Here is a 22,420-nt window from a genome sequence, read left to right as displayed (position 1 = left end):
GCGGTGAGCTATATATATTTATGGATTTTAAGGATTTTTTTTTCAAACCACGGGAATGACAGCAGTCCCACGGAAATGATTTTTTTTCCCTCTGCATTTCTAACATTTTTTGAGGGTGTCATGTATTATTTGATTGTATGTGAAAAGCAGCAGCATAAAAATCAATCTTTTCTATGTTCGGGTGATATTGTTTTTTGTAAGTTTGATCTAAATTATGGCGACATCGTGCTCGCCAAATATAATAACTATCGTGCATGGCTACATACTTACCACCCTGATAAAAATAATCCGATGTAAGTTTTTCCTTTTATTTAATGTGAATTTTATTCGTTTTTATTAAGCGTTATACATGATATAATTGTCTTGTAATAAATACATATACATATATTAATTGATTTTGTTTGTTCTTCAGTTTATGCTTGTGGATAAATTATACGCTCGTATATATTTGTATGTATGTATGCAAATGATGATAGATTAAATAGATATCTGTAAACATATAAATGTTTGTTGAAAATGATATAAACGATGAAAATGGAAACTTTATTTTTAAAAACTACAAAACAATGAAACAAAACACTCTCTTTTTGCAAAATGTTTTTAAAAAACATAAATTAATTTTAATAAAAATAAGACGAATTTGTTCTTTTTACTAATTTTGTAAATAAATTCAATATAGAAACTGTTCAAGAGTGTACATAAATTTTGCTTAATAGTTAGTCTAAAATTAAATTTTTTATTCAAAATTTTAACAAATTTTTAATGATTTCATGGTTTTTGTGAATTTCATGAGAGATTAGTTGTAGTGTTGCCATATTTTTTGTTTTGTAAAAAAGTTGTTAACTTTAAAGATTTGTTACTCTATCATTCGATTCACCGCATCGATAAGCCTGAGCTGAACTCGAGGCATGCGTTTGGCTATAACTTTTCATGTTGATTTCCATTGTCGTCAGGGCACTGGAAACATGATACAAATTCTCAGACAATATGGCATAGACTTCAAATAGTTCCGATTCCGATTTTGAGACAATAAATGCTTCTGAAATGAAGAAAATGTTTAGAAAATTACTTTTTGTTTATACAGGAAAAGAAAAATCACTTACCTTGCCTATCCTTCATTATACTTTGTGCATAGGCATTCAAGATAATTGACATCTCATCATATTTCAGACGATTGTCCAAATTGGTATAGCTAAATATGGTCAAGTTCAAATTTGACCCTGTCATCTGAGAGATGCGCTTGTATTGACGAACGTGGGCAATGGCTGCTGACCACTTTTGGGCCTCAATCAATTCGTGCAGAGCTATTTCGAATTCCTCCTGTGACATTGGAATGCCTGGTGATGGTGTGGGTGTGTGTTCACCTTCCGTTGAGGTGGAGGTGTCCAATGTTTCCAGTTCTGTTTCACTTATACTGCGTACCAAAGCATCTCTAACGAGTGTATACAAATCAGATATATCCTGAACCTGTTGATTTCCAAAAGAGAATGGAAGATTAGTTAGGGTATCATCAATAGCTTCTTTCTTTGACGCTGATTACTTACATTTTCAGTTTGTCTAAAATGATTTACAACATTGGAGCTTATTTTATGATTAGATTCGATTAAAAGCAACAATTGAAACATTAACTTGTACAGAGCTCTTCCCAAATCTAAAACCACTTCTGTGGAAGCGGGATCAAACGGCATATAGGGTATATTTGTTGTTGACGCCAGATCAAGACCTGAAGCAGCAACATCATTTTCACTGAATAGAGACAATTTGCAGGATGACTTTACCGAATCGAGACACTGCAAATACACAGAGAAAAAGAGAGTAATATAATTATAGAATAACACAAGTAAAAAGTCGTTAAGTTGGCCGGGCCGAACTATGTATACCCTCCACCATAAAATAGGCTAAATTAGCTATTAGGGAGCTATACCAAAACATGGAGCTATTTTGACGATTTCTAGTGAAGAAGTTTCGTGACCACAGACAACCGCAAATGTTAAATTACAGCTAACTCGGTTAAAAATTTTAGCTAAAATCCTCAAAATGCCGAAAATCGGGAGGTACCGTTATATGAGGGCTATACCAAAACATAAACCTATGTGGACGATTTTTGGTGGAGAAGTTTCGTGAGTACTGAGAACCTTAAATGTTAAATTACAGCCACTTCGGTTAAAATTTTTAGCTAAAATCCTCAAAATGCCGATAATCGGGAGGTACCGCTATATGGGAGCTATACCTAAACATCGACCTATGTTGACGATTATTGGTAGAGAAGTTTCGTGAGCACTTGGAACAGCCGGGTGCACGGCCATCCACTGGTGGTTTCTGTAAAATACTCTTAATTTAATTAATTCAACAACACTTGGGCATTTAAGTATTTTTTGTAATAATTCTTTAATAATTCATTTGTAGCACGATTTTCGGTAACATTAGTGCTTAAAAATGTCTAAATATGTAATGGAACAACAAGATATATTAAATATCGATTCTCCCTTAAATTTTCTCTTTTCCTATTTTGCTCACCATTGACTTAGAACATTAAATGTCAAATAACAGCTAGTTCGGTTAACAATTGGTACCGTTATTTAGGCGCTATATCAAAAGATGGGCATGAGTTGATTGGAGGTACCGTTATATGGGTACCTACATGGACCTACGTTGACGATTTTTGGTGGAGAAGTTTCGTGGCTACTGAGAACCACAAATGTTAAATTACTGCTGGTTCGGTTAAAATTTGAAGCTAAAATCCTCAAAATACCGAAAATCGGGAGGTACCGTTATATGGAGTCTATACCAAAACATGGACCTATGCCCAACATTTTGGAATATAACTTTGTTGATCACTAGAAAACCTAAATGTCAATTTAAAGCTAATTCGGTTTGAAAATTTGACTAAAAAACGTCAAAATACTTGAAATCGGGCGGTACTGTTATATGTGGGCTATGGACCGATATAACCCATAATCGAACTTGACCTGCCTGAAAACAAAAGACGCATCTTCCCAAAATTTCAGCGTCCTATATCCATTTTTGTGGGAGACGTAGGGGATGAATGATACCAAGCAACGGTCTTGACCGGCTTTAACATGGCAAAGCCCAGGATTTATCTTGGTCCCTCTTTCATCTCAAGTGGACACTGACCTCCCCGTGGTGTCACCTGGGGAACTGCCTTTAACACCCGTTAAAGGTAGTGAGCTAACATGTGCCGCGCGTTCACCCATAAGAACGTTAAAAACTTGGGTTTGGGCGTCGGGTTAGTAACCCTCCCCTAGAAAAAACACCCTACTATGAAAAAACGAAAGAAAAGAAAAGAAAAGCAAACCCCTCTAAAGTTGACGAACCCGCAAACGTTTTAAGGACCATGATCTGCGAATCTGCACCTGGAATGTTCGCACTCTTTATAGAGAAGGTGCAGTCTTCGCATTGGCAGACGTACTTGAAAAATACAAGGCCGATATTACTGCCATACAGGAAATACGATGGACTGGGAAAGGCGTCACAACAACACCTAAAGGTGACGCACTGTATTATAGCTGCCATGACGTAAAGCATGAGTTTGGTTGCGGATTCGTAGTTAGTCGGAGACTAAAACATCTGGTATCCAGCTTCACCCCAGTGAATGAAAGACTTGCTGCAATTCGAATAAAAGCTAAATTCTTCAACATCAGCTTTATTTGTGCTCATGCTCCCACTGAAGAAAAGGAAGAACAGACCAAAGATATATTTTACGAGCGCTTAGAAGAAACATATGACCGTTGCCCTGCCCATGACATTAAAATCATTCTAGGCGATTTTAATGCCAAAATTGGAAAGGAGAATATCTTTGGCCCAACAGTCGGGAAATTCAGTCTCTACAGTAAAACATCTGACAATGGTATGAGGCTGATAGACTTTGCAGCTGCAAAAAACATGGTAGTTAGCAGTACCAGATTTAATCATCTCGATATTCATAAGGGCACCTGGCTGTCTCCAGATCAAAGAACAAGTAATCAAATTGATCATGTTGTAATAGATGGACGACATTCATCCAGCGTGTTGGATGTACGATCGTTCCGAGGCGCAAACATTGATTCGGACCACTACCTTGTTGCAGCAAAGGTACGTACCCGTCTAAACGTTGCAAATAAAGCACGAACAGACTCAACGCGCAAGTTGGACATCGATAGGTTGCATACACAACAGATAGCCACAGCATATTCCACTCAACTAGCCCAATTGCTTAACGCGAGCACTCCTTGTCCTGATAACATAACAACACAATGGCAACATATTGCCCACTCCATGCAAACAGCCGCAAAATCCATACTTGGATTCCAGAGACCTCCACAAAGGAATTCATGGTATGACCAGGAGTGCCGTGCTGCTACCGAAGAGAAAAATGCGGCATATAGGGTAAGTGCACCTAATGTCGGCATGTACCAGTAGTCGGCACCTTTTGAATTTGAACTTAAATAACTAAAAATTAAGAAAACAAAATAGGAAAATAATCTTAAAATTTCTTCAACAATATTGTCAGCTAACTTTATATAAAATTTCATTGAGCTAGGACAAATTATTATATCGAAATTTAAGTTTTTGTCAGTGAGTGTTTTTCACCACAACCGAAAATGCATGTTTCTTAAGAAAAAAATTGTGGAGATGTTAACCTTATAAGCTCTGTAATTATTTTAAAATGAAGAAATTTTCCACAACATTTTTGTTATATAGGTAGAGAACAGTTAAAAGAACACTTCAGAAAAAGAAATTTTTAAAAAATATTTATAATTGCGCAATTTTTGCTGATGCCGACTTTAGGGACAAAAAAATATAAAATTTGCCTGAAGTCGGCATGGGGTTATAAACATTGATTTTTATCGATTACTTTTAGCTAAAAATTATAAAAAATACTAAAGAAATACTTTAAAGGCTAATAAATAAAAAAATAGTTTCAATTTGAAAGGAACTTTAGCGATTTTAAGCAATATTAGCCATGATTTGAAGTACGTACGTTGTGGGGTGCCGACAACTGGGTAATAGATGCCGACTACTGGTACGAACTAATTTATTTAAACAATATGTTTAAATTCCCTTATTTTTGAAGTAAAATCAATAGAAATGTATACAAATAAACTAGAAATGTATAAATAACTAATGCTTAAGCTATAGTTCTTTCAAATATTTAAGAAAAAATTTAAAGTATGCATTTTTTCTTTATTTAAATGTAACATGCCGACTACTGGATCATATCATGCCGACTATTGGGGAATGGTGCCGACTACTGGTGAAAAAACAGTATTTCACTAAAATTGTATTTTTTGCATGTTGAACAGAAATAATCAAAAAAATTGTTTATATAATCTAAAACTACACAAAATAACGAATCATAACAACTTAAATTTAATTTGATTAGATATTTAGACTCGGAATGACATACGGCTGAAGATACGAGAATCCTTAAAGTGCCGACTACTGGTGCACTTACCCTAGAGCTACTTTGCAATCAGTAGCAACGCGTAGCGCGCGAGAGAGATATCGGGAGAAAAGGAGAGAAGAGAAACGTCTTTTCCGCAAGAAAAAGAGAGAAATGGAAAAGCGGGAGTGTGAAAAAATCGAGATGTACAGGAGCCAGAATGAAGTCCGAAAATTCTACCAAAGAGTGAAACATCAAACAGATGGCTTTGGTACAGGCACATCCTCCTGTAGAGACCAGCAAGGTAATCTGGTAACAGATACAGATAACGTGCTCAGGATATGGAAGGAACATTTCTCCAATCTGCTGGTATCCAATAGTAGCGAAGACGATGATACCACAGATCCAATCCCAGAAGATGGTGTAGAATGTATACCGCCCGGCCAAGATGAGGTAAAAACAGCAATCAACCGGCTGAAGAATAATAAAGCAGCAGGAGCCGATGGCTTACCAGCCGAGCTGTTTAAAACCGGAGGCGACGCGCTGATAAGGTGTATGCATCAGCTAGTTAGCACCATCTGGCAGGAAGAACGCGTACGCGACGATTGGAACCTGAGCATCCTATGTCCCGTCCACAAGAAAGGAGATAAGACTGTATGCTCAAACTATAGGGGCATAAGTCTTCTCCCTATTGCCTATAAGATAGTGTCAGGGATATTGTGCGAACGACTAAAGCCAATGGTCAACGAAATAATTGGACCATACCAATGTGGCTTTAGACCTGGCAAGTCCACCATTGAGAGATGCAGATCGACATATTCCACCTTTTTGTCGATTATAAAGCAGCATTTGACAGTCCCCTCCGATCAAAGGTATTCCACGCAATGTCTGAATTTGGTATCCCCGCAAAGCTCATCCGGGTTTGTAAGATGACTTTAACTGATACTAGGTCCTCAGTTAAAATTGGAAAGAACCTCTCCGAAGAATTTTGTACCAAAAGAGGTTTCAGACAAGGAGACAGCCTTTCGTGTGACCTATTCAACATTTTGCTGGAAAAGGTAATACGAGATGCAAATGTCAAAAGAAATGGCACAATTTACACCAATAGCCACATGTTACTTGCCTATGCTGATGACATAGACATCATGGGACGATCAGTAAAGGAAGTAACTGATACCTTTAGGAAGGTCGAAGCAGAATCTGCGAAAGTGGGTCTGGCGGTAAACGGCGAAAAGACCAAATTGATGGTGTCGACGCGCAAAGCGTCAATAGAGCTCGGACCAACCGTGGAAGTTGGTACCTACAATTTTGAGGTAGTTAAAGACTTCGTCTACCTCGGCACTGCCATAAACACAACAAACAACATCAGTTGTGAAATAAGAAGAAGAATTGTGTTGGCCAACAGATGCTACTATGGTCTAAGTAAGCAAATTAAAAACAAAGTCACATCTCGTCAAACAAAAATAACACTATACAAAACGCTGATACTACCCGTGCTAATGTATGGCTCCGAAGCAGATAAGGCAGTGCTTGGTGTGTTTGAGAGGAAAATTCTTCGAAACGGGCCGATTTGCGTTGACGGTGAATATCGACGTCGTATGAACCACGAGCTCTATCAGCTATACAAAGACATGAATATATTTAAACGTATCGAGATGCAACGATTGCGTTGGCTAGGCCATATCATGAGAATGAGCGATGATGAACCCGCTAAAAAGGCGTATGAATACATGCCACATGGCGGTGCACGCAGAATCGGCAGGCCTAAGCTTCGATGGAGCAAACAAGTGGATGAAGAAATGGAAAGGCGCGGTATTCCAAAAACAGAGAGGAATGGAGATCTTTTCTTAGTTCGGTCTATGGAACAAATGTTCTGTAATGGGCCAACTAAGTAAGTAATATCCATTTTTGTGGATGCTAGAGTGATCACCACAGAAGGACGGACGGACACGCCTAGATCGACTCAGAATTTTACGCTGATCAAGAATATATGTATATAGTTTATTGGGTCGCAAATGATTATTTCAATGCGTTACAAACGGAAAAACAAACTTATATACCATCCATGCTATAGTGGAGAGAATAGAAATGAAGATTAAGAGATTAAAAAGTTCCACTGAAAAATAAGACCTTCTGTAAACGACAAAACGTGAACTGCATTTTTGATGTTCTGAAGGAACAAATTACGACTTTTTAAATTAATACTTAGTTGATGAGCCAAATGGTAGGTCCGGTCCATTGTGATCATCGTGAACAGGGCCAAATGGTATCAACGCCATATGTCGCTGTAAAGCTGTAAAAACTACCTACGGCCACCATGTCTAGCGGCTGGTGCACACGACAACTTGAACAGAGCAAACGATTTGGTGCAGACTTTGAATCTCGTAATATTTTGTCCAAACTTAGTTTAAGTTCGAAAATGGGTCATATGGATCCACTCCTTAGGGTGCCTCCCTCACAAAAGTTCAACATCTTGTCTGTTTGAGGATCCTTTAGAAATCCTTACCGAAGCTACTCCTTGTGGTGCTGTTTAATGCGATATTATGTTTTTCGTGTGCTTCCTGACATAATGGCCTCATAGCTCTAAATTATACGTTTACCAACTAAAATGACTGGTGGGCTCTATCAAAGGGTAAGGAATATAACCTAATAAAACGGTTCCGCACTATTATAACTATATACCTACCGTATACTCTTTGTATACCCCAGTAGGCGTCGTCATTCCCACATCTTTTAATTCGTTTTGTTACCAGACTGCAACGAAAACAGTTCGAATTTTAGGTATATACAAATCTTGTACTTCCAGTGATAGATCCGAAAAACGTCTGCCGTTTTTATTTTCTATACGAAAAACTTCTGGATCTTTTATAATATAACATTTTGGTCTTCCATAGCGAGTCTTTCTGATCTTTTATAAGAAGATCTTCTGGTCTCCTAGACCTTATCTAAAAGAAAATCTTCAAGGCTTCTATAAGAAGGTCTTATGTAAAAATCATCTAGTTGTCTATACAAATTTCTACGGTCCTTCTAGAAACCTATTTATATCGTGACTTTTTGACTCCAATCTGAATAAAAAAATCGTTTCTGAACTTGTTGTCATTTAGGAAACTCATTTGGGATTAATGGAACTACGAAACTTTGAAACTTGCCTTACTCTCAGCACAAAGTAATTATTTTTTAACGTTCATAAGTGCATTTCAACTTACCTCCAGTACTTGATCCTTGCGATCGAAGAATGTCTCCAAATGTTCTTGAACTTCCAAAACATTAAAACGCAATGTCTCAAATAGTCTTGGTGTTGTTGTTTGATGTTCACTGCACCATACTCTGGGTGGATCAGCTCGGGAACTTAACAAATCGGTAAAGAGAGAAATTCGATTGCCCAATTGGGAGCCAATGCCGGTAAAAAATTTCTTTGCTTCTTTCGAAATGCTAATCGTTTTAAACGTCAATTCTTTAATTAGACGATACAATTGCATTAGCAATTCGGATGTATGAGCCGATGGCTGGTTGATGAGCATCGCCTGCAATTGTTTACGCCAATTTTCTTCGGCCTCATCTCGTACTGCCGCACCAAAACGTGTAATGCCTGGCAAATGAGGCGAAGCATTACATGGAGTAATGTCACCCAAATCGCCGGCACTTGAGCCACTTGTGTCGCTACGTGATACCGAATTGCGACGTCTTCTTTCCCTTAAACTCAATGAGGTTGGGGGGCCAACATTAAAACCAGACTTGAAGGACTGACGATGATCTTCATCAATTGGAGACTCAGATTCGGCTTCCTCATCGGAAGAATCATCGGCCGTTTGGCGACGGCGTTTACTAAGTATGGGTGTTTTATCGCTGAAACTATCTTCCAGTGCTGAAGAGTGGCCACCCTTAATAGATCCGGTACCACCGCCACCACCCATGCCTCCAGTGCCATATGTAAGCACATCTTCATCGCCTTCAAACAATTGATGGCGACGCACACCCCAGTTAAAGTTGTCGGTAGATTCGCCAGCAATACTGTCTTCATATTCCAAGAAATCGAAATCTTTAAAGACCGTAAAATCTGGCTGGCCGTCATCACGACGCGATCCACTGCTCAAATCGCCTTGTGGTCCCGACGTTTCCTCTGTAGATGATGCAGCCGATGATTGTCTTTCCATAAGATCCGAAGATTGACTGAATATAACCTAAGAAAATGAGAGAGAAGTAAAAACTAATGAATATCTCGCCAACAAACTTCCGGAATCAACATAAAAAGCTCGATATCTATACGACTATTAATAATAAATATTGAAATAATTTCGTTTTTAATGTTATTCATGTTTTATATGCACTTTTGATTTATACAAAATTGGAAATAGAAACGCTTACGCTTTGCCTGGTGATAATAGATCCAGTTAGAAGCGTAGGACTTAAAGTCTGGTAAATTTCAGCATGCAAAAGATAAATTACAAGTTTTAAAAGACAGATACAAGAGAACACTTGCAGATATGACATGCATAGAGTTTATATAAAAAAACAACAATAATTTAGAGTAAATGTATACGTATATTCAGGTTATGAAAGGAAAGCAGGTGATTGTATATAGCTGGACTATATATTGTAAATAAATTATTAAAATATTTACTCTTTCTTTAGGTATAAGCAATATAATAAAAAATTATTTAAACAAATTAAGTTTCAGTATTTTATTTAGAAATGCACTTAAAAGTAGAAAATAATTTGTCGCTTAGCCACAATAAATATATTCTTTCTCATGATGGAATCTCTCAAATAAAACGCTTGCCGTTTATTTTGCCACCATTTATTATTTAAATGCAAGCGTTTTATTTGAGAGATTCCATCATGAGAAAGTATATATTTATTGAGGCCAAGCGACAAATTGGGGGTTATCATGAACGGCAATTAACCGTGAATTTTTTCACTTTCTCCCTTAAGTTGCAACGGCGGAAAAACAAAACTCACGGGGAAATTTTATTCATGATAACCCCCATTATTTTCTAGTTTTAAGTGCATTTCTAAATAAAACATTGAAACTTAATTAATTAATTAAATTAATTTTTATTTTGAACTTTTTAGTACATTTTTTTGACCAATGAGAACAAAATTATAGTCAATTTAGGCCGAAAATTTAGATAAAAACTTTAAAATGCCTGAAATCGTGTAGTACCGTTATATAAAGGCTTTACGAAAACCTGGACTTATGTCCATAATTTCTGTACCATTGGGAACTCCAAATGCCAAGTTACAGTCAATTCTGGCTAAAAATGAACATAAAATCCTTAAAACACTTGAAATCGCGTGGTACCACTATATGGAGGCTATATCCAAACCTGGATCTATGTCAACATTTTTTTGTGGAGAAGTTTCTGTATCATTGGGGACTCCAAATGTCAAGTTACAGCCAATTCGGACTAAAAATGAAGATAAAATCCTTAAAACACTTGAAATCGGGCCGTACCGCTATATGGGGGCTGTACCGAAACCTGGCCCTATGTCCACAATTTTTGGTGGAGAAGTTTCTGTACCATTGGGGACTCCAAATGCCAAGTTGCAGCCAATTCGGCCTAAAAATGAAGATAAAATCCTTAAAACACTTGAAATCGGGCCGTACCGCTATATGGGGGCTATACCAAAACCTGGACCTATGTCCATCATTTTAAGTGAGGAAGTTTCTGTACCAATGGGGTCACATTGCCAAGTTACAGCCAATTCGGCCTAAAAATGAAGATAAAATCCTCGTAATACTTGTAATCGGGTGGTACCGCTGTTCACAATTTTTGGTTGGGAAATGTCCGTATCATTGGAAATCCCAAATTACAGCTACTTCGGGCAAAAATGAAGATAACATCCTCAAAATACCTGAAATCGGGTGGTACCGCTATATGGGGGATGTAGCAAAAAATGGGCCCATATTCGTGTATTGTCATCATTCAAATCTGAAAAGTGTGCAAAGTTTCAGTTCGATTGGTCAACTGCAACTGTGTGGAAAATGAGTTATCAGATTCGAAATGCAAGTTAAAAAAATAAAAACACCGTTAAAACACTGTAAAATGGATCAATCTTTGTTTTAATTTCATATTCATGTATTGTCATCCAAATCTGAAAAGTGTGCATAGTTTTAATCCGATTGGTCAACTGCAACTGTGTCAAAATTGAGTTACCAGATTTGAAATGCAATTTAAATAAAACACAGTAAAACTGAACCAATATTGGTTTTGATTTCATATTCATGTATTGCCATCCAAATCTGAAAAGTGTGCAATGTTTTAATCCGATTGGTCAACTGCAACTGTGTCAAAATTGAGTTACCAGATTTGAAATGCAATTTAAATAAAACACTATAAAAATGGACCAATATTGTTTTTGATTCCATATTCTCGTATTGTCATCTAAATGTGAAAAGTGTGCAAAGTTTCAGTTCGATTGGTCAACTGCAACTGTGTTAAAAATGAGTTACTATATTGGAACTTAACGGACACCAAAGCAAGTTAAATAAAACACTGTAAAAAGTTACATAAAATTGATCACAGTAATCCAAAGACATCCTTTTTAAACTACATTCATATAGGAAATATACCAAAATATGTACCCATATTCACAAAATTCGTAAAAAGTGAAGTTTAAGAAATCCACTCGGAACGCAAATTGTTGTCCAAGAGGTCGTTTTACAACAATTTTTTCCGAAGTAAGTCCATACTTCCTGAGATAATGACCCAAAAGATAAAAAACCCCTGCAGGCACATGTTTGACTAGTACGCAAGATAACTCTAAACATTTTTTAAAAATGTCTTCTAAACATAGTTTAGCGTAATTTAATATTTCGAATACTCTATGACTCAGAAACTAGCATACTGAATTATATGCCAATGATTTTGGTATAGCCCCGGTCAATCTATTCTAGGTAAAAGTCGTAAGGGTCAATCTTGTAGAGAATTTTCTCAGCTACAACATTTTCAGAATTGTGCTTGCGGTTTTCAAGCAAAATTCCGAAAACCTAAAAACCCCTAAAATGTGACCTTTGACCACGATTTTTTTTTAAAAATTCCTCCGGCGATTTTTTTGTTTTTTTTTTATTTTTCCCATCTATGAACAATGTAGGTGTAAGTTCCTTTCATTTAAAGTTAGTTCAGGCGCACCGTGTCTGTCTATAAAGTGTATAAAGCCATCCAAGTAAATCTTGCGGTAGATATTTGTATGTCGCATTTTATAGAATTTTATTTGTTAATGCTGAAAAATCTGTGCAGTCTTCTGGTGCCGTGACATAACTCCCAACGGACATAACTCCCAAAACGATTTTGGGAGTTATGTCCGTTTTTAAAATTTAAGTGATTTTTATTTAAATACAATTTTTATTTCAAATGTATAAGAAATAAATTAAAAATTAACTCTATGTTCATATGCATTTTTCATTTCATAAAAAATTTATAATTGATTTAAAATTTTTCAGAAAATTAAGTACAAAATAAGTAGTAACCATCTCAAATCGAACTATATTCAAAATTTGCCTTTAAACCTATTTTAAACGAAAAATGCTGCCTACAGGAAAATAAAAAGTTTTTGTAAAAATATTCAAATACTTTCTGAAAAACGAAAAGAGCCGCAGGCGAAAATATTTTTGAAAAAAATCGCGCGATATTTTACAAAATTCTTTTACAATTTAAGAAAATAAAAAGTTTTTGTAAAAATATTCAAATACTTTCTGAAAAACGAAAAGCGCCGCAGGCGAAAATATTTTTGAAAAAATCGCGCGATTTTTTAAAAAATATTTTCACAATTTGAGAAGATAAAAAGTTTTTATAAAAATATTCAAATACATTCTGAAAAACTAAAAGCGCCGCAGTCGAAAATATTTTTGAAAAAATCGCGCGATTTTTTACAAAAATATTTTCGCAATTTAAGAATATAAAAAGTTTTTGTAAAAAATATAAAAAATATTCAAATACCTTGTGAAAAACGAAAAGCGCCGCAGGCGAAAATATTTTTGAAAAAATCGCGCGATTTTTTACAAAAATATTTTCACAATTTAAGAAGATAAAAAGTTTTTTATAAAAAATTTCGCGATTTTTTACAAAAATATTTTCACAATTTAAGAAAATAAAAAGTTTTTGTAAAATTGTTCAAAAATATGTTCACAATTAAAGGAGATAAAAAGTCGAAAATATTTTTGAAAACAAAAATCTCGAGATTTTTTACAAATATTCAAATACTTTCTGAAAAACGAAAATATTTTTGAAAAAATAGCGCGATTTTCTTAACAAATGTTTTTACAATTTAAAACTTCTCCTAACTGCTACTTACATAATTTCGGGCATAATTTCGTTTTTAAATAATTTTATGAAATCAGGAGGATTTTGTGGATACTTCGATAGTGGTTGGCACTTAGGCCTTCTCAAATGTATAATTCCGCTTACATTCTAACTTCTACTCTAAAATTTATAACTACAAATTTCAAAATTAAGCAAAGAAATAATTTGTAAATTAAGAAAAAAATCGTTGGGAGTTATGTCCGCCATTTTTTTGGGTGTTATGTCCGCTTTGCTTCACGGACATAACTCCCAACGAATTTTGGGAGTTATGTCCGCAAAGGGCAGCGGACATAACGCCCAAAATCATTTTGGGAGTTATGTCCGTTGGAGTTACGTCCGGGCACCCAGTCTTCTATTCTATTCATTTGTTATATAAAACATATAGGTCAAAATCATAACGAACGGTGAAAATTTCGTTTCTTAAAAACTATTTTAATTTTATAACAATTGAAAGAAATACAATAAGCAGGAAGCCATAAATAGCCGGCAATGCACGATATATACGAGTGGGTATGTAGGTATAAAGCAACAAGGATTGTTGTGCTTGCTTTCGCTCTATTGTTGAGAATATAGTGGAAAATAGAAATATTCATTACCTTTGAGCATATGGAATTTATGAAATCATCCTAAAATTGTTTGTACACGTGAGTATTATGGTTTGCAGGGGAATGGGAGGTTAAGAAAAATAAGCCAAGTTACAAAAATAAGTCATTTGGGAATAATGATTAATTCAATTAACAAATCAATAAATTCTTCTAATGAAGTGACCTATAAATAGACTTAAATAAATCATGCAACTAAAATGGTTTCTAAAAAACACACACTCATAAAACAAAATTATAAATTTACAACATATATTTTTAGACAAATTTTACTTACCGATGGAGATTTTGGTAGGCCAACACGCTGGCCACAAGTTGTAAGTAAGTTAACCAAACACTCTCGGACACGACTTTGACACATCCAAGGGCGTTTCCAACCGCTCAACGGTGCAGTGTCAGCCGGCGATAAGCTGGCACTACGTCTTGGTGAATTGGGTGTTCCCACATTACTGTTGCTGTGCATTGAAGACTGTTGATGTAAATGTGAATTACCATTGTTGCTGTTGTTGTTGCTATTGTATGCATTGCCCTTAATGTTTTGATTTTGACCTGTTATGTTACCACTTGCTGCATTTGTATTAGTTGTTGCGGACGTGGTGGGGTTATTGGCACTATTGCCACTCACTGCAGAATTTTCATCAGTTTTCAATAGTATACGACGTCCAATTAACGGAGTTTGCGACACATCGAATGTAAACTCCATAGTACGTCCGGCTAGTTCCTTTTTACAGAACATATCCGAATCCGGATATGTACCATAGAAAGAGAACGAAAACCCAACGCTGCCGCCCTCACTTGGCGGCACAACTTGCAACGATGAACTGCGTGTAACAATCAATTTGAGTATTTTCAAAGAATCCTTCCAGTTAGGGGTCTAAATGGGAAGAAAGAGAATTAATGATATTTAAAGCACATATTTATGTCAATGAATAAATAAAAATAAGCGACGCAATAAAAAGAAGCAAACCCAGTGTGGACTTTTTTCCCCTAAAACAAATATTTTCCTCCTGGCGTCTGTAAAACAATGATTTTGTGATGATTTTTTAGCTATTTGACCTTCTTTGATGGTTTTTGCTAATAAAAAAAAAGAAATCAATCCCTGGGATGAAAAACAATAATTCTTTCTTTCTCTTTGTTTTATTTGCTAAAACCAACAAAGGCCTAATAGCTAAAAAATCACTTACAAAATATAAACAAACTTTGATCAAAACAAACCACAAAACAGTTATTTTAAATAAAGTGTCTTCTGCTATATAAAAAACATTCCATATATTCCAGGGTATGTATATTTTTAAAAGATTCGTAATATTTCATCGAAATTTGATCCCACAATCACAGTTTTCATTCTGGACTTACCTTCGAATCCGAATATGGAACATAAGCCTTCAACTTTCGCAAAATCAGTAGGTACCGTTTTATGGGGACTATATCAAAACAATGACTAATGTTATGAATTTGGGTAATTAGATGTCTCGAACTGTTATGCTAAAACATTGACCGCCAATCTGATATATCCATTGTTTTTTCATCACCCTTATCAACCTGCTTTGCATCAATATAAAGGTTTTTCATTTTCGTTGGAAGGCTTTTGATTTGGAATGTTGGCATAAGGTAAAAAATTTGCCTTTTACTCCCCTATATACTATTCGACCGTCACAAAACAGTAGACTTCCATTTTGCGACCCCAATCAAAAGTGCACCCTCTATCGTCCTTACAAAGTCTAGCAGGACGGATTCCATGTAGCCTGATCGACTAAACTCCCCAAAACACATAATTTCCCAGTAGAGGCGACGCGACTAGCAAACGAGCGTCGTGCGAACCCTGAAGACTTAAAAGTTAGAGAACTTACTCTTGAAGTCAACAGGCAAGTAGTCGAACATAAGCGGAAACTACCAGAAGCAAAGCCATATTGGTACAAGATTAGGAAAATTGTGGGCAACGGTTATAATATATTCAAAATCCTTGAAAGAAGGATGATAGAACGGCTAAGTCGGATGGTTTTCCTTTGGTCATCAGTTGACTGAAACCTATTGCGGTTGTCAATGAATCGTTCGTCTTATAGATGGATATTTCAATCTTGCCGCTTTAATCCTCCAGTGCTTTTTGTCTGAAAACCAAAGGTTTGTCAGATTTGTCCGACATTAAAACATCTGGTGGAGTGAGACAAGTCGTTTTAGCAGCGTTGCTCCCAGATTGGGTCTCAGTATCGTGACTAGAGGTTGGGGCAAGGATCACTGTCGTGTCCATGTCTTCATCCTCTTCTGGCAGCGACCGATTCTTCCAAATATTATCAAGGACGCTCTCCTCCTTGAGAGTAAGGGGACACTTTACTAAATTAGGTTGAGAAGTAACAAATTCTATTTATTTAGACTGTCCATTTAGTTAGACTTAGCAAAAGACTGCTTTTCTGCAACACCGGAGCTGCTGGCGACAGTATTGAGGGATTCGGTTCCCAAGGCATCCACACCTACATCAGCCCATGGTTTATTTTTAGGGGTTTTGTAGTTTTGCTTTTATAAAAGTACGTATATCCAATAGTTACTGTTTTATGGAGGAACTGAGGTCCACCGCGGCAAGAACTGGACAACTAAGACTATTAATCGTTGAGTCGCCTAGTTATCATCGAAGCTCCGTTCTTCTTATCTAACATAGATCTCATTATCTTTTTAACTTTCCCAAGTACTCAACAACACTGCTACACTCTTAAAATCGAATCTTCTTAATCGCTAACCCAACAAATCATATCCATAACCTCATCATCGTCACTAGCTCATCTCCTTCTTCATCTTCGATTCGTCGAGTAATAACTTTTAATATTTCATCAACCTCATAATTATCTCTACGCCATTTCCCTACACAGGATAAACACACCAAAGATCACCGAGTGAAACAGTCACCTATAGTCACCATAAATGCCGGAAGACGTAACCCACAAAACGAAAACTTTACAGGGGAAGCAAAAAACGTTATAAAATTAAATTATGGTATATTAATCTTATGAAGGCGATCATATACGAAGGGTAATAAGTAGTGGAACCAAAACCGCTGTAGTGCTTAATTTTGAGATCCTCCATTACAACAATATCTGCAATATTATCCCATTTTCTGAAATGCCACTTCTTGAATAGGATCGTTGTTTTTGAACGTAGATGCGTGAAATTTTGCAAGAGCATGTATTTTAGCTCTATGTATCAGATTACGTCAAAAAACGAATTTGGATTTTCATGTCGGTTACGTCTTCGGGCATTTATGGTGACGCTATACAATTAGATAGCTGCGCATCTTAAACCTAACATAACCTAAAGTTCCCGTAGACATTACTTATGTATGTTACAAAATTTGTAACAAAACCAAGCTGTAGGCTATAACAAAACAAACTCTCGCTAGATAAAAGACCTTCGTCGTATGAATCAGAACCCTAGTGAAATAAGCGATTTGTTTGGGGCTTTCATTTGAATATTACAGTAGGTTAATATTCCCATAATGTAGACTCTACATAATGTCTTTACACTTGTACTTTTTAAGAGAACTATCAGCCTGACAAATATCCAATGTAGAATATTAATACCCTTAGTCAAGTTTTGCGTTCTTTTGCAAAGTTTTGTACCACACAAAAACAGTCCCTACAATTCTAAAAACAGACACCAAAGCAAGTTAAACAAAACACTGTAAAAACAATAAAAATATACATATGTATGTATTTCACATAACCTTACTTACCTCCAAATATTTTCCAATTGCTCTCAACAAATCAGCGTTTATGGTCTGGGCTTGGGGCGCCGATAAATCCACATAGTGTAGCATACAATGGATAACATTCAATACTGGTACTTGTATTTGTTGTGGTCCCTTTTCCAAAACTTCTATTAGAAATGCCAACATATGTAGGCCCATATGGGCATAGGTATCATAGAGGTATTTAACCACACACTTTGTCCATTGGAATGATTCTTTACAGAATGTTTTTCGACTGTATAGTGTCATAACAGTTCCTAGATTTTCCAATTTAGCACCCAATTCAGATGAGACTTGGGCAATATTCTCAGCACTTCGTATACATATTTCGTTGGCATCCTCATAGTGTAGCAGCATATAGGGCAGTAGGGCAATAACGTTCATTGGGAAAGCACAACTTTGAGTGGGATCACAGACCGGTAGATTCAGCAATGGAGCAAATTGAGATAACAAAGTGATTGTTGGCTCATAGGTGGCGGAATGCGTACAACCCTATATAATAACGAGCAATGAGCAAAAAAAAGAAAACATTTCATAACCGGAGTATTGATTATTTCCTATGTAACACATACCTTTAAAAGTAAAGCATGTACCCCTGGATAGCCAGTCCATTTCAATTGTTGTTGTAGTTTCTCAACTTTGTCCCTAGCATCTGGACGATCCAATGGCAAGCGATGCAGAACTCTGGTCAGTAGTCTTAAGGCCAATAAAAACTCATGTTCATAATCGCTTTCCAATAGGGATACTGATAACCAAAACAGTTGCGCCAATATTGTCATTTTATCATCCTGTGTTGCTGTGTCTCCCAACATTTTCAAACTTTGAGCACTACGCGAACGTGACAATGCCGACCCACTAACTATGCCAAATTTTGCCATGTTACGTTCCATATCAATACCAGTGGCTCGGTTACGTAGTTCAACCTGTTTGTCACAGGGCGAGTTAGTGGATTTACGAGTACAATAAGACACTGAATAGCTAGTGCTACGGGCATGACTTTGCAACGAGAAGTTCGGTGATTGCGGCGTCATACCGGAAGGTGATTTTTTGCCACCATGCAGTATGGAGTTTGGTCCACCATCTTTATTATTCAGATTTGGAGTACTCTTGAAAATATCCTTCATTACATCTAACGGTCGAAAATCGGAATCCAAACTATCGACGGCTGCTTCAAGTGTGAGCAACAGCTCTGTCACATAACCTTGCATATCTTCACCCTGTTCGGCGACAGTTTCAACAAGACGTGACAAAATATCGGACAACATGCGAGAATTAATGGGTACGTTTAAGGCTCGGAATATCTGTAGACAACGACCGGCATAGTGGCGAGAAGAGCAAGAAAGGCCCAGTTGGAGAGCTGTTTGGGCCCAACGTTCAGCTATACGGGCCTGGAGGTAGCTATCGGAAAACACTTTAACAATATGGCGTAGGAAGCAACTTAACTGTTCGGCCGATTTAATGGACCAAACTGGAAGGACGGAGAGCAATGATTCAAAACTAACACATCTTCATAAATCGTTCGTTCTTACCTTTAGCGGTTATATCCTCATAATTCCACAGAGGTTGGGAAGATTCTTGGGCTAAAAATTTCAGCAAACTTTTGATAACATGCATTATGGGCATAGTTGGACCCGGCTGGGGCGGTGCATTCTCATCAGCAGTTATTATTAAAGGAACTTCAGAATTTTCGGTGGTATTGGAATTGATTTGCACCATAATTTGTTGCGATGATTGTTGTTGTTGCGGCACAGAAGACTGTGCCGGTGTTTGCATTATCTGTTGTTGTGTTGCACTTGACATGGGCGGTGATAATTGGGTAATGGGAGGCGGCTGTTGCAGATTCATGTGTGTATCTTGTTGTTGGATATTTCCAGATGTTGCAATTAATTGCTGTTGTTGATTAACGTAGTTGGAAACTTGATACTGTTGTTGGGCGTACAAACCAGTTGATGTCGAATTAGAGGCACCCAAAGGCAGCAACTGTTGCTGTGCTGGATTGGACGATGCAATAACATAGCAATTGTTGTACAAATAACTATCGAATTCTTGATGAGATTCTGAAAAAAGGGAAAAATAATTGTTAGTATATGTATTATTTTCCTTTAAAATGAACACTTTTAGAATTATTTAAAAGATGTACAACTATATGCAGGGGAACATGTCCACCGACGTAGCCAGGAGCGGCCTAGTGGTAATTTTTTAGATATATTTTTTTGTATATTTTACTTTCCAAAGTTCAAATGTTGTCCATTAAAACTAAAAAAATCAAACAAACCTGTAAAATAATTATCAATAACCGGCAATGAGGGCACCGTCAATCCCAAATCAAGTTTTGTCGTCTCACTGTTTAATAAAATACGAGCAACTGTTAAATGGTCATTGTGCTCAGCCAGAACAATCTGAAAAATGCCAAAGTATGTTAAAATAATTAAAAATAATAAATAAAACTCCATAAATGAAAAGTAAACAATGACCAATAAACTTACCAATAAATTCATACACAACTGTTTGCAATGTTCACGCACAATTACACGATTATGATCCAAACCCAAAAAGAGGATGTGTAACATCAGTGGCAAATGTAAAGTCCAATCAATACCTGGTATACCATCTACCACTATGTCGGTCAAGAGCATAACAGCAACGTTGCACCTAATGATGATAATTTAAATGAAAAGATTACCAAATAAATAAAAAATAATTAAGGATTAAATAAGGATTTTTTGTAGATCTGGAAAACTATCTATAGTCCGACTATCGTTTTGATTGCTGTCTTAAAACAAAGGTTACGTCGGATACCAAAGCTTGTTATTTCGGTTATCTGTCGCAATTAAAAGAATTGAATTATTCCATTAGTAACTCGAATTATTTTGTTTGAAATTATAAATAAAATGATTCGAATAACAAAAAGAATAATTCGAATTACAAATGGAATATTTCGAATTACAAATGGAAAAATTTGAATTAAAAATGAAATGTTACGAATTACAAATGAAATTCTCGAATTACAATTAAAATAATTCGAATTACATCTGAAAAAGGTGTATAAATTTGAAAAAGTTTTACATGTTTTTGTTTATAGGAACACATACTTAGTATTATACCAGACTATGAACATTTTCATTAACATAAAAATGAGTTTATAGGTAAGAGGTGTGAAGGGGGTGAAACTCAAGTTTCAAAGCCGTATTTTGAGCACGCTGTAAATTCTTGCAAGTAAGTCAGGTGCGAATGTATCAATGTTTGATATATTAACAACATGGTTTCGGTAGTCAAACGTCCTCTAAATTTCCGGAGAACACCTGTAGCTGATGCCGTTTTAGACTTTAAATGTCCTATATGAGAGTTCCATGACATGTTGCTTTCCATAGTTAACTCCAGATATTTTAAAGACCTCGATTCCATAACTGACACTCCATTTATGTGTTCGCTCATAGTTTCTTCACGATGAAGTTTAAACCGTAAAAATTTAGTCTTTGTTGGATTGTTTTACCTTGTGAACTCTGCTAGCAATGCTGAATCATATTCAATTTTAGCTCGACGGATCTTTTCATCTTTGTATCTATAAAACACGCTAACATCGCCTGCAAACATAAAAAGTTTTCCAAAAAAACAGCATTTTTTTTTAAATCATTGATGTTTAAATAACAGTGGGCCCATCACACTTCCTTGTGGAATACCGTATCTTTCAGGTACCCTCGCACTTTCTTCATTGCAAATTTTCACAAATTGATGCCGTTTATGCAAAAAATCTTTAAAAAACAATTTCATTGTTAAACCCAACATCTTTTTCAACAAAATATTATGCTCCAAAAGATTAAATGCTTGAGTAAAATCGAAAAATACTCCGACTACTCCTCTACATCCTGTGTCAATTCCACGGCAAACATATTCAACAATATTAAATACGGCTTCATCAATCGTGTTAAATTTTTGGGTTCAAAAATTCCCCTTTGAAAGTCGTGTGAAGAAATCGTACTAAACACGAAAATCGAACAGCAAGGTCAACAAGAATATAAAAGGGACCAAAAAATACACAAGCTTCAGTTTTCGTACAATTATTTTCTTCATTTTTGTAATCTGGTAAGCCTCATACTTCTGTCTTTTAAAAAATGACCAGATCATCATCATGATCTAAAATTGTTAATACAATTAGCTAGGAAAGTTTTGGCTATATCGGTCAGTTTAGCAACGAATGAGAGATTATTTTCCACATCTGTATATATACTCAACGAATGACGTACCAGATTTTAAATGCTATCTTTGACAAAGCTACTATTTTTTTACTACGATAACATTTTTTTCTTTATGTTATCGAAAAAATAGTAAAAATTAGATGATTCTTGCAGTACCGAAACAGTCTAAATATTTTTTAATAAGAATTCTTAATATGCAA

General features: G+C 36.0%; 1 protein-coding gene across 20 annotated transcripts in view; it reads right to left on the bottom strand.

Annotated features, from left to right (window-relative positions):
* Positions 1 to 298: 298 nt before the first annotated feature.
* The window catches only part of fry (microtubule binding protein furry), a 522,947-nt gene continuing 500,825 nt past the window's right edge, over positions 299 to 22,420 (bottom strand). For 14 of the 20 annotated variants that reach the window (XM_073983048.1, XM_073983061.1, XM_073983047.1 and 11 more), the window contains 12 exons: positions 20,511 to 20,676; positions 20,300 to 20,423; positions 19,554 to 20,081; positions 18,597 to 19,492; positions 18,010 to 18,516; positions 14,566 to 15,162; positions 14,283 to 14,312; positions 9,749 to 9,796; positions 8,590 to 9,564; positions 1,545 to 1,790; positions 1,104 to 1,467; positions 299 to 1,039 (listed from right to left, as the gene is read on the bottom strand). In XM_073983048.1, coding sequence (XP_073839149.1) covers positions 846 to 1,039; positions 1,104 to 1,467; positions 1,545 to 1,790; positions 8,590 to 9,564; positions 9,749 to 9,796; positions 14,283 to 14,312; positions 14,566 to 15,162; positions 18,010 to 18,516; positions 18,597 to 19,492; positions 19,554 to 20,081; positions 20,300 to 20,423; positions 20,511 to 20,676 — 4,675 coding nt within the window. In that variant the 3' untranslated portion in view covers positions 299 to 845. The remainder of the gene's footprint in view (positions 1,040 to 1,103; positions 1,468 to 1,544; positions 1,791 to 8,589; positions 9,565 to 9,748; positions 9,797 to 14,282; positions 14,313 to 14,565; positions 15,163 to 18,009; positions 18,517 to 18,596; positions 19,493 to 19,553; positions 20,082 to 20,299; positions 20,424 to 20,510; positions 20,677 to 22,420) is intronic. The other 6 variants (XM_073983059.1, XM_073983066.1, XM_073983058.1 and 3 more) reach the window with 2 other exon arrangements.

The sequence above is a fragment of the Musca autumnalis genome, unplaced genomic scaffold (assembly GCF_047663935.1).
Source record: "Musca autumnalis isolate F117 unplaced genomic scaffold, ASM4766393v1 scaffold_4, whole genome shotgun sequence".
Lineage (NCBI taxonomy): Eukaryota > Metazoa > Arthropoda > Insecta > Diptera > Muscidae > Musca > Musca autumnalis.
The sequence above is the reverse complement of the archived record's forward strand: the minus strand, read 5'-3'. Positions and strand labels throughout refer to the sequence as shown.